At 39.2% G+C, this 13,174-nt stretch overlaps 4 protein-coding genes across 4 annotated transcripts; 2 read left to right on the forward strand and 2 right to left on the reverse strand.

Annotated features, from left to right (window-relative positions):
• Positions 1-240: 240 nt before the first annotated feature.
• Positions 241-1,773, forward strand: DFA_04399 (uncharacterized protein; the record flags this gene model as incomplete). The annotated part of the gene is made up of 3 exons (XM_004360075.1): positions 241-403; positions 492-863; positions 962-1,773. 3 exons carry the CDS (start codon positions 241-243, stop codon positions 1,771-1,773), a joined length of 1,347 nt encoding a protein of 448 aa, XP_004360132.1.
• Positions 1,774-2,104: 331 nt separating this feature from the next.
• Positions 2,105-3,896, reverse strand: pdhB (pyruvate dehydrogenase E1 beta subunit; the record flags this gene model as incomplete). The annotated part of the gene is made up of 5 exons (XM_004360076.1): positions 2,105-2,200; positions 2,297-2,933; positions 3,050-3,300; positions 3,550-3,615; positions 3,798-3,896. The coding sequence occupies 5 exons, from the start codon at positions 3,894-3,896 to the stop codon at positions 2,105-2,107; spliced, it is 1,149 nt and encodes a 382-aa protein (XP_004360133.1).
• Positions 3,897-5,042: 1,146 nt separating this feature from the next.
• On the forward strand, positions 5,043-12,233 carry gtr2 (alpha amylase domain-containing protein; the record flags this gene model as incomplete). The annotated part of the gene is made up of 6 exons (XM_004360077.1): positions 5,043-5,090; positions 5,286-8,609; positions 8,676-9,309; positions 9,742-10,700; positions 11,573-11,601; positions 11,786-12,233. The coding sequence occupies 6 exons, from the start codon at positions 5,043-5,045 to the stop codon at positions 12,231-12,233; spliced, it is 5,442 nt and encodes a 1,813-aa protein (XP_004360134.1).
• Positions 12,234-12,337: 104 nt separating this feature from the next.
• Positions 12,338-12,769, reverse strand: DFA_04402 (uncharacterized protein; the record flags this gene model as incomplete). The annotated part of the gene is made up of 1 exon (XM_004360078.1): positions 12,338-12,769. One exon carries the CDS (start codon positions 12,767-12,769, stop codon positions 12,338-12,340), a length of 432 nt encoding a protein of 143 aa, XP_004360135.1.
• Positions 12,770-13,174: the final 405 nt, after the last annotated feature.

Here is a 13,174-nt window from a genome sequence, read left to right on the forward strand (position 1 = left end):
ATATGCAGGAGAGTTGTTAAAAGCAATAATATCTGAAATTTACATGGGAAATTTAGTAATCTTAACTAAAATATCAGAGACTCGACGTCTTCTCGATCGCCCCATTATGACAATTTTTTGTTAGAATGCAACCATTCGAATATTCTCCTGTCTGTTTATCGTATCCATGTGATCCCTCGTCTTTCACAAACACATAACAGATAAAGAACAAAGATAGATAGATAGATATCAATCAAAATCATGTCGAGTATATTAGAAAGATTGGCAGCATTTAAGAACAAACATTCGATTCAGAGCATCTCAAAGAATGTATCGTACTCACTCTTGAATACTGTAAGACATCTTTCGTCAAAGGAAAAGATTATTATTGCTTCTGTATCGACTGCATGGTTGGGCTTTGTTTGTAAGTACCGACTTGTGTGTATGCGCGCTAATGGTGTAAATTAACTAATCATTCCTCTCTTTTGTTCTTTCTCTCTCTTTCTAAAAAGACAACCCAGGAAGCACTTCTACAATCACTGATGAAACAATGGATGAGTTTCTAGAGATAGCAGAGTACATGATGGAACTTTCCAAATCAGGTGCAGAGGGAATAGCTATGTTGTTCGATATGGATCATCCATTGTTGGAACATATCGCTGCTTGGTTAGAGCACAGCAAGCATGCAATGATCAAATTAGAACCTCATTTGGGACGTGTCATGATTGTTCTTGCTCGTTTCCTACACAGCTTGCTCTATGTGGTGATTGAATCTGAAGAAGGAGAGAGCCCTCTTCCAACGCTGGCAGAACGTTACCAAGGTTTTCTTGGTCACCCTCTAATTCAAAATCTTATCAAAATTTGGAGAATCATGTTAGCTAAATGTATGAACAGACATACATACATACATAACATACATTATTCACTGTTATAACAGTACCGATCGTTTACAACTAACTAATAATCTTTTTGTAAAATGTAGCACCTAAAAAGAAAATTATATTCTTTAATTTCCTCAGCGTGCTCGATGAACAAATAGAGACTGAGAATGTTAGATTCATATTGTTGGCGCTCTTGGCAAAAACATCACCTGATATTCCATTGGAGACCTTTCCAACTGAAAATATTCTTTCCTTTTACCATCAGTTGAAACCCCTCTATGCCGGAGGCTGGACATACGACTCGATCGATCAAACACTCAACCGTCTTGCCAACATTTTAGCGTCAAGATACAGCGATGGTGATATCGAAGAGCCACTCTCACAAATAGAAACATATGGTGGATACCGTTACCGAAGATACATTCCCAATTGGATGCTTGAATTCAAAGAAACAATGCTCCTCACGGCGTTGGGATCGTCCCTTGCCGTTGGCACTAAAGTGGTGCCTGCCCCATTACAACTTGCCTCGTTGGCCTTCTTGTTGGATATGGATTACCTGGGTGATAAGAGTGTATATGTGGTTAACCTCTTAACGGGAATAACCACCTATATTCTGGGAAGAAACAACTACAAGGCACTAGGAGTTGCTCTCTCTACCACTTTTCTCCCAATCGTTCTCAGACAACTTTTCATCAAGAATATAGAACAAATTCGCCAAAGTGAAATTTACAAACAAAAGGTCATCGTCGACTTGCGTCATTATATCACCATTCTACACACGCTTCAGAAAACAGCCAAAGCAAACCAATCAAGTATTCAAGAAGAAGAGGAGGAGGAGGAACAAAATATTAAAGCACCACAAGATGTAAAGGAGATAGACACAACCTCAATTGCCGGTGTCAACCAAGAATGAAGACATCACAATTAAATAAATAAATAAATATTAATATTAATTAAAAAATAGATCATCGATCAATGTAAAACTGATAAAGCTTCAAATGATGGGTGGGTACTATGATATTGTAAAGTTGATCCTCCACAGTTTGTTGGCACAGATACCAAGTCTGTAAAATCACTTAAAAAGATCATAAAAGATATGAAATATGGTGACCATTTTGAAGTTAGAAAATTACTCAAAGACCAACACAACAACAATTAATTAAATAAATAAATAAATAAAATAAAATAAATTTTAAAAGTTTAAATTGATAATAAAAGAGGTAAGTTTATCTATGTTTATTTATTTATTTACGTGCAACAACTCTCTTGACTGCGTTTACAATATTTTGAGTTTGGACCATAGCATTATCTTCCAAATTCTTGGCGTATGGCATTGGGACCTAAAGGAAAAAAAGAAAAAAAAAAGGATTAATTAAAATTCAATAAATATATATATTCTCTCTTTTCTTTTCTTTTCTTTTTTTGTTTAGACTTACATCAGCACCACAAACACGTTCAATTGGAGCATCGAGATAGTCGAAAGCGTTTTCAACCATTTGGGCAGCGATTTCAGAGCCGACACCATGTTGAGCCCAACCTTCTTCGACAGTGACCATTCTGTTTGTCTTCTGGATGGACTTTACCAAGGTTTCAGTGTCGAGTGGACGGATGGAACGCAAGTTGATGACCTCACAGTTGATGCCTTCCTTGGCGAGGATTTCAGCAGCCTCTAAGCATTGAGTGACAATACGTGAAAAGGCGACAATGGTAACATCGCTACCTTGACGCTCAACCTTGGCCTTGCCAATTGGCAAAAGGAAATCCTTGTCTTGAGACTCTGGTGAAAGAGTAAACTTGTAGTTGTATAAAATTTCAGATTCGAGACAGACAACTGGATTGTCGTCACGGATGGCAGCCTTGAGGAGACCACGATGATCTTCGGCTGACCATGGGGCAATGACCTTGAGACCTGGGATTTGTCCGTACCAAGCAGCAAAACATTGACTGTGTTGAGCTCCGACAGAGGTTGGTGGGCCGTTTGGACCTCTAAATACAATTGGGTTGAAAACAGTACCACCAGACATGTAATGAGTCTTGGCTGATGAATTGATAATATGATCAATAGCTTGTAAACTAAAATCAAAAATAAATTAGATTAGATATCATATATTACTTTCAGAAAGAGGATACCCATCGATAGATCAATCAATCAATCGCAATGGATAAGTGTCTTTGTTCTCTTTTCATACCTGAAATTCCAAGTCATAAACTCTACGATTGGTCTGAGACCAGACATGGCAGCACCAGCACCAATACCGGCAAAACCAATTTCTGTGATTGGGGTGTCGACGATTCTCTTTGAACCAAACTTGTCCCAGAGACCCTTACTGATCTTGTAGGCACCATTGTATTGAGCTACTTCTTCTCCCATCAAGAATACTCTCTCATCTCTTTCGATTTCTTCTTCCAAAGCACTGTTGATGGCTTCACGAACTGTAACCTAATGAATAAATATAATTACAACAATATAGATTAATATTAGAATATATATTACATTATGATAATATTATCATCATCATCATCATCATCATCATCTTTTGGTCTTTATATGTTTTGATATTATTATTCTGCCGAAATCATGATGGTTCATTTAAACACTGTTTGACACCAATTGTGTTGTTGTGGTGGTTGTTCTATATTCTATCTATCACTTGATATATCTCTTTTTCTTTTCCTTCCCTCTTTTCACTTTCTTCTTTCTTCTTTCTTCTTTGTTTAACCATGTACATCTTTGTTGTTGTTGTTGTTGGTATATCTTTTTTAAAATAAAGTTCTTTCTTTCTTTCATGTTATGTCGTCTTTTCTTTGTTGTCTGTAGTCTTTGTTTCTATCTACTATCTGTCTGTCCTATGTTGTTGTTTGTCTGTCTATGTTGTATATTATGTTGTATGTATATAGTCTTGTTGTGTCGTGTGTATAGTTCTTTGTTGATCATACCTCTTTTGGAGCAACAGTCGAGTATGATCTGACGAATGAAGATCTGAGTTGTGATGCAACTTGTGGTGTAATAACCTTCTTGACGATAGCGTTCATCATTTTTGTGTTGTATGTATGAAAGAAGAGAGAATAGCTACACTGTAATGATGATCAATGGTGCAATTCTAGTTGACAGAGCAATTGGGAGCAAGCAAGAAGAAAAAAATCATTTAGAAAAAAAAAAATAAAAAAAAACAAAAAGTCGTCTTGTTCACGTCAGACTGCTGCACAGAGAGAATGATATCTTCACACTAAACAATAGATACACAAGCATACAAACGCACACTATCATTGGAACAAAGTTAACTTAAACAAATACAAATATCTCTTTTATTATTTAACTCATTTCATTTCTTATATATCTTTCACCATATATTGAGAAGAGGAAAAAGGACAAGAAGTGAGATAGAAAGATAAACTTGGGGTCTATGTCATAAATAAGAAAATAAAGAAATAAAGAAACAAACAAATAAATCGTTCGTGTAGAGATACAAATAAAATTAAATGATTTTTTATTCGTTCGTCTAGACAGGGAGGTGGGACAAAAGGAGTTCATTGACAAAAATTAAATTACTTTCCAAAAACGGATAGCTATGAATATCTCACCACCTTTTTCTTTCAAGGGCTCACCAATCACAGCAAGCTTTTGAGGGGTCCTCTCTATTGCCCACAAACTCCAACCACCACTATTACTAAAAAGAAGAGAGACAGATCCATCCTTTTGATTGAAAAGGGAAAAAAAAAGAAACTGGTTTAATTTATTAATAATTATTTTCTTTCTTCTTCTTTTTCATTCTCTTTTATTCATTATTATCTCTCTTTTTTGTTTTTTAAAAGACAAGAAGATATTCAGTTCAGTTCAAGTTCAGTCTTAGTAGATTGAAAGAAAGATAATAATAATAAGTTAAAAGATAAAAGATAAATAGAGATATCTTCTATCTTTCTTTTTTTAAATAAGATATATCTGTATGTATACTATACAGACATCATCTAATATCTATCTATCTTATCTATCTATCATAAGAGAGAGAGAAAGAGAGAAAGAGAGAAAGGAAAAGGGAATAATTGACTAATACCAATCATAGATAGATATCTATATTCATTTATTTATTTTAAATAGTTATTTATTAAATTGTTGTTGTTGTATTTATATATAAAAGGTTCGTGTCAAGCAAGACCTAAGAGTAGAGCAGAAGGAAGGGAGAGATGAGTAGATTAGTAGCAGATAGAGATAGACAGATTAGAAGAGTCATAGCATTAATATAATATCTAATTTCCCATTTTAATGGTGAACTTCAAAAAATGAACTTTGGCTAACTCTGAGATTTTTTTTTTTTGATTTGATTGGCTGTTGGATCAAACCGCTTTCCCTTCAACCTTCCTTTTTCCTTTTACCTCTTTCTCTTCTTTCTATTCCTTTCTTCATTATAGATATATTTGTATTTGTAGAGAGAGATGCAAAACATTGAAGATTTGGTTCAAAAGTTGATGATTGACCAGTCATCATCGTCATCAACTTTGACCTCCTCCTCGAAATCAATGACTCCTACCACTACAAACATCAAGATACCTATATCATTAAATCTATTGGATAATTTAAATGACCTCAAGTCATTGTCACCACATGGTGGAGTACATTCTCCACAGATGCACAGTGCCAATAGTAGTGGGTCCGGTGGAGGTGGAGACTCATCTAGCCAGTCTGGGTCATCGTCATCATCCTTTTCAACAGTCTCTTCAGCCGTTGAATATGAAAACAAACTACAACAAATCAAGGATATAATTAGCAAGTTGGTGAGCAAGTATGTGGGAGATCAAGTCTTTCGAGTTGATTTATTTCAAGGACTTGAATCGCCTTCTTGGGAATTACTGGGTGGTGATCAACGTCAACATGTCCAACAAGACGACCCATTATTCAGTATACTAAACGACAATCATCAAGAGTTGAAAGAAAAGATCCAGGCCAGTTGGAGAGAGCGTGGGGAGGTGTTGATCAACTGGTCAAGCGTCATTCTCAAAGTGCACCAGGTCTTGTTGAACAGCACATTGTATCATCAGCTGCTAAAGAGGATAGCAGCTGCCAATGCCGACGATTCCGTGTCGTCGGGGAACAACTTGTTATTGTCGCGTGTAGAGGGTGCCAGCAACAAGGCGAGTGTTGGTAAATACCCAGTGTCTCTGTCTTCCAATAACTTGGGTGCCCTCGCACCACCTTTGGGACAGCAGCAGCTGCAGGTCGACCCCAAGACAGGCCAGCCTTTCAACGTAGTCGATGCCATCAAATCAACACCCGTCACCCCATCACAAAGCTCACCCGTCCTAAACAACACGAGTGCACAACAAGGTAACGGTGCACTAGATTCACCAACCTCACTAGAGTTACGTCAACCTACTCCTCTTTATAAAGAGACGAATGGGTCTGGTAGTAGTAGTAGTTCATCCTCATCATCCTCTTCATCTTCGTCGTCGTCATCATTTAAACCAGAGAAACAACCTGTTAAAATGGTTCAAAATTCAACATCTAATTCAACAGCTAGTAGTGGGGGTAGCTCATTCTCCTTGTCTTCACTACTCGCTCAACAAGGTGCTGCCAAACAAGAGCTACCACAAGGGTTGAGAGAGTTGGCTGAACGATCATCCAAATACGATCAGTCTAGATCCGGACAACAATCATCATTACCACCACTCCAACCACCTCCACCATCATATCAACAACATCAACAACAACAATCTCAACAAGTCCCAAGAAATGTATATGATTCACCGACGATTAATCCAAATATTAACAAGTTACCATCAAATTTTGAGACGGATCCTGTCATGTTGCCAGATGGAACATCGTTTGTTAATTTGTCGGCACCTTCACCAAACCAACTGCCAATGTCAATGAGCTCGCCAGTGTCGAGTCAGTCTGGGTCGTCGTCGACAACGTCCATCCCTATTCCACAGGCCAGTCTTATGTCACCTCCAACATCGGCCGCGTCGTATGGGTCGAATACGAGCAGCATGTCGCGTATCTCTAGCTCCCCGTACGGCGAGGGTATGCCACCCACTCGTCTGACCGAGTCATTCTTTCCAACCTCCTCGTCTCGTGGTCCCCCAACCTATGATAGTATGAGTATGCAGGTTGGTAGTGTTGGCAACAACAACAACAACATCGCTCTTCCATCTTCACCATCATCACAACAAATGTTAAGATCTTCTGGTGGTCTAATGAGAGGTTCAACTTTAAATCAACCAAATAATAATAATAATAATAATAGTAGTGAACCAATTGGAATTACTATTCAACAGTCATCGTCATCACAACCACTTCAAGTACCACTTATTATTACCACTTCACCTTCATCACATTCAACTTCATCTTCATTTAATAATAGTATGAATTTAATTTCATCAACTCCACCAAATATGGGTGTTGGTCAAGTTGCAGGAGGGATGATGATGTCAACATCAGTATCATCTTCATCGTCGTCGTCGTCAAAACCTATTCCAATCTCATCGATTGGTATACCAGCACCAATCAACACTTTGGCACCTGCCATTGACAACACTATTGTACCAGCGAGTAGTTCATTCAAGGCAACGTACAGCAACCAAAATGCAGCCAATCATCATGGTCAGTCGGTGCAACCAATCACCAACATCTCAACTATGACCGACCAAGTATTACCATCTTGGCTTGACCTCACATACACTGTCAATGGTAATGTGAATGGTGAAAAGTCAGCAGACGACTTGTCAATTGATTTATTCTCATTACTTTTGATTGAAAAGTCTGGTGGTAGATTAGACCATTTGTTAGAGTCGAGACTGATTCAACTCTTGCACGACAAGATACAGTCCGTGATTGAGGAAAAGTCCAATGTCTGGATCGAACATATCTTTCATCATTGGGTCAAGTCGGTTAATATTTTTTACCATCACGAGATTGTTGGTAAGATTGGCGAGCTTGTCAAAGAGTATTCCAAGCATGTTTGGACAGACTCCAAGTATCAGTATTACCTCAACACGATTGTTCAGTTGAGACGTATGTATCCTCCTACAACCACAACTACTCCTACACATGGACATCAACATCAACCAACAACACAACAACAACATCAACTATCAATAATGGTATCAAAACAAGAAGAAGTACAAATGAAATTAATTATGAAACAATTGATTGATGATGCATTGGGATTGGTGTTGGTTCAGGATCACCAATCTTTGAAACATGTTGAAAGGTTGGCAGTTGGGTTGATGGGACATAACCTTGCATCGGTGCGTCAAAGTTCGGTTTGTCTACTCAACGTTATCTATGATTCACATGATTGGCAATTAGAGTCACCTTTGAAACCAGTGATTCGTGTGATTGGTGATGCGTTCCGTGTAGAGTTGGATCTTGAAGTACCACTTCCAGAAGACGTACTCAATCGTATCTATGTGCTGACTGTGACACCGTCGATTAGTAACAAGGCTGGTAAACTCAACAACAGTGCCACAATATTCACTCGCAACAAGGCACGAGTCGATGTGAGTGGCACCAAACTATACCATGAAGCTCCCTCCTCATTTTATCGTGCCGGTTACTATGATTGGATTTTCGTCGAGCTTGCAAGCACCGGTCTCTACAAACCATTTGATTTCAACGCCTACAAAATCAAATTACCCGCCATCCAACCAACCCTTCAACAATCAACTCAAACAACTATCCCCAATCAAGAATCAACTCTTATTCAAGGTAGATTTATTGTTCATCCAAAATTACGTGAAGAAATTATGCATGAAGTAAGAAATGAAAAGAAAATGATATATGGTAGTACTTGTTTATTAATTAATTGTTTGTTTGTTTAGGTATGGGTAGATTTACAAGATGCAGTTTGGGATTCACATAGAGGAGAGATTCAAAAGAAAGGAACATTACAAAACTTGATAGATTCTTTGGATGGATATCATATGGATGGTGTGACGACGTTGTATGTGATGGGATTGTTGGAGAGATTGAATCACTCACATCCATTCTGTCCGACCGATAGAGAAATACCTAATCGTGCAACTGGAGGATCGAATCTATTCCAACAACTGGTTAGTAAAGCCAAGCAATTGGGTATTCGATTGGTGGTGGATTCAACGACTCGTTTGTCGTCGAGAGCAGCTCATCGCAAGTATAATCGTTCGATTTGTTACACACTCGATGCTAAAGGTCAGTTGGGCAGATTAGAGGGAACGGATTCGAGCGAGTTTACTTGGCCCGATTGCGTGCAGATTAATATGCGAAAGTTGTCGGCTTGGGAGACACTGGTCAACGAGACGTTGGGATGGGGTGAGCGTGGTGTAGATGGTATTCGCGTCGACGGCGGTCATACTTGTCCACTCATATTCCGTGCCAATCTCGACGAACTCTATCGTTTGGACAGTGATGACCAACCACACTATTCCAACCAACAAATCTTTGATGGTGAGATTGTCATGTCGCCGTCTGAAGAGGGTAAGAACTTTGGATACTGGGGTACGACACCGCCATCACCCAAACAATCAACTCTGTTCTACCCCAATCCACTGTTTATCAAGTTGACAAGAGAGATTTGGAATCAGTACCCAACCTTTATCTTTTTGGCAGAGGTCTATTGGGAGAGAGAGTTACACTCGATTATTTCGGGTTTAGTTCCCTATTCTAGTGCCATACCACGTGCATTGGCATCGGTCTTTGACAAGGGTATTAGCAAGGATGGTATAGTGTATGATTTACGCCAACGTTCGAGTGTGCGTGCACTGTATGATTATTATGAGATGCGTATGACTACGTATCCCCAAAACTCGATCATTTTGTTCCCGTCGTCCACTCATCACTCTCCTTACCCCTTGCAGATATACAACGCTGGTGCGTGGGCAGCTGTGGATATGCTCTACTTTTTGCCAGAGATTCCAATCACTTATATTGGCGAGCAACAAGGTTGGTACTATCACGTCGACATCCACTCGAGCCGTGTCAAGGTGGGTATGTCGTCGACACCATTCCAACTACAGTACCCACAGATCCGCGGACATTATGCACATCGTGTGTCACTGCGAAAGAACCATACACTGTTGCGTCGTGGTGGTATGATCCCCTTACTATGCTACCATCAACAGGGATGGCACGACCGCGTGTTTGGATTTGCTCGTTTCTCAGGCACCGAGTTGGCCATCATCGCCATCAACTTTGATAACCACGACACTGAGTTTTACGTCGATTGTAGTCCGTTGGCCAAGATATCTACCGAGGAAACCACCATCTATCGTCTGATTGATCTCATCAATCCCAGCAACCCACCACAATACTTTTCACAACAGGAACTGCTCTATGAGAAACACTTTGTCGTCGTGCCGGGATACTCTAGTATTTGCTGGGGTGTCTACCACCAAGTCAAGAGTCCGGCTGCCATCCGTGTGCTCTACGAACACAGTATGACACGTCTCAAGCAGCTGCTGGCCGACAATGTCGATCCTTCCAACAATCTCATCTACTCGATTTTGAAAAAGGGGTTGGCATCGGTCGACGACTTTGCAGTGTCAATCGACGACATTGTCTCTAATCTCTCGGGCAACAATGAAAAGAGTTTTGCTCAATTTATTCAACAAGTATTATACCATCTCACACGTTCATTTGATGGTTTTAAAATTATTGCTTACTTGGATTATTTATCAAAAAGATTTAATCAACAAAATAATAATAATAATGATCAAAATATTAATAATAATATTTTAGTAAGTCCAACATTTTCATCATCATCTTCATCTTCATCAACTTCAACAACTATACCACAACAAATTAAAATTAATAGTAGAGTTGCAAAGATTTGTAAGGATATTTTACAACATAATACATTGGGACCGATTGTATTTATTACACCAGAGATTGGTAGATTCTCGACGGTCGGTGGTGTAGGTGTCATGTTGGATGAGTTGACACGTAGTTTGATGTTGTTGGGTGTGGAGGTACACATCGTGTCGCCATACTACAATTATGGAAAGGGTGGACGAACAGGGTACTTGGAAAAGGAGGAGGGTATCAAGTGGCAGCGCAACGTCGTCACATATGTCGGACCGGACAAGGTCGAGGTTGGTGTGCACTCTGGTGTCGACAAGGGTATCCATCTTCACTTTTTACATCATTTTGAGTATTTCCCAACTCCCTATAACTCCGGCTCACCAATTCACCAACTCAAGACTATTGTCTTGTTTGCCAAGGCCTCTCTCGAGCTATTGTGTCAGATCAGGTTACTGCCATCGGTCATTGTCACAAACGACTGGTTCTGTGGTCTGGTACCTGGGTATGCGCGTGCGGGTGCTTTTGGCGCCACATTTAATGGCACTACATTCTTCCATCTCGTGCATAACTTGGAGGATGCGTATCAGGGTCGTATATACCCCGACGGCGGCGACGATCTCAATTGGATCCATCAACTACACCGCGACCTTATCATGGACCCCACTTCGCATCAACCATGTCTCAATGCGTCGCGATGCGCTCTACTCACCTGCAACAACTGGGGAACTGTCTCCAAGTCATACTTGTATGATTTGCTGCGCACCAACCCTCTCTCCAGCCTGTTGCATCGCTTCCCACAGGCGTTTGCTCATTCCAACGGTATTCGTGTAAAGGAGCGTCGCACACAACTTGCAACCATCGCACATGACCATCGCGAAGCGAAAGCTATCTTGCAAAAGAAGTATTTCAACCATGTCGATGACACTATCCCCATCTTTAGTTTTGTCGGACGTATCGTCCTGCAAAAGGGTGTGCATCTGATCCTCAACGCCATGCGTGAGCTCGTGCAACAGTACCAGGGCAAGATACAGGTGTTGATTGGCGGTATGGCCAATATGAAGGATCCCTACGCCGCGTCGTGTGCATGGAGTATGCAGGCGTTGTCCAAGCAGTACCCCAACTGCTTCTGGGCCGACCCTGACGCCTTTTTCAGCGACGGTGCACTCGTCAACCTTGGCTCAGACTTTGGTCTCATGCCCTCTCTTTTCGAGCCAAGTGGTGTTGTGCAACAAGAGTACTTTGCAGCCGGCACACCCGTCATTGCGTTCAAGACGGGTGGTCTAAAGGACACGGTCTTTGAATACAACATGCTCGATGAAACAGGCAACGGATTCACATTCGAAGCACACAAACACAGCGATTTCGTCCAAGCTGTCAACCGTGCATTCAACATCTTTTCCAATCCCCATCACTACCAAAAGATCCGCGAGAGATGTTATGAATCAGTCCTCGACATGCAAGTAGTCGCCGAAGCTTGGGCAAAGGAATTCTCAAGAATGAGAAGATCAATTTGGGCTGATGCTTCACTCATTGAACAATCATATAATCATTTAATTAAAGAAAATAATCAAAACAATAATAATCAAAATCAAAATCAATAATAATGATAAATAAATAATAAAGAATCAACACATGTTATATATAATATAATTAATAAAATCTTACTTCCCCATAGGGAAGTTATTATTTATTTATTTTGGTTTAATTAATTCTTTTTATATTGATCCATGACAGTTATGAAATTTGGAATATTTTGACAACGTGGTTCATCCCAACTAATAGAAAATTCTTCTGGATAATTGGCTTGAGCTGGAATGGTAAAAGTAGAGGTTGATTCTGGATCAGAGGATTCACAGAAATGTTGACCATTTTCACCATGGAATCCATTTCTAAAACTATTGATTACTTCCATAATTTGTTCCAAATGAGTGGCATTCATTTCAGAATGCTTTGATCTTCCGTTGACTGATGAGATAATTGTTCTTTCATCAATATCAAATTCAATAGAAAACATTGATTGTTTTTTAAAGTTTTGAGATCCAATATTGAATTTTGTGAATGATTCACCAACATCATCACATTGAACAACACATCCATAAATTGAAATGATTATAAATGTTAATAAAAGGAATTTCATTTTTTTAAAAAGTAAAAAAGATATTTAATTAATTGATTTTTAGTTGTTATTGTTATTGTTGATTTGTTGGTTTGATGATATTTAAAATTAGAATTCTAATTGGGTATTTATAGTTTTCGAATTCTCATGATCCTTTTTTACCTCTTTTGTATTCTTTTCGTCTGATTTTTTGGTACAAACACACACACCCTAAAAATATGTCATCAACGAACCACTGATTGTTTTTCTATCTGTAGTTGGAATTAATTCAATTATTTCGATAAATTGATTGTTATCATCATATATGTGTGATGATGATTGTTTCACTCCGTACGTATATCATCAACAAATGTAGAAAGAGGATGATATTAAAATGAATGATGGTGTCAAAGGTCAAGAGTAAAGGGGTCATGGTGTCACCATCTA

Source organism: Cavenderia fasciculata (assembly GCF_000203815.1).
Source record: "Cavenderia fasciculata unplaced genomic scaffold Scf_Dfasci-G-o-33e01.r1-3, whole genome shotgun sequence".
In the NCBI taxonomy this organism is placed as follows: Eukaryota; Evosea; class Eumycetozoa; order Acytosteliales; family Cavenderiaceae; genus Cavenderia; species Cavenderia fasciculata.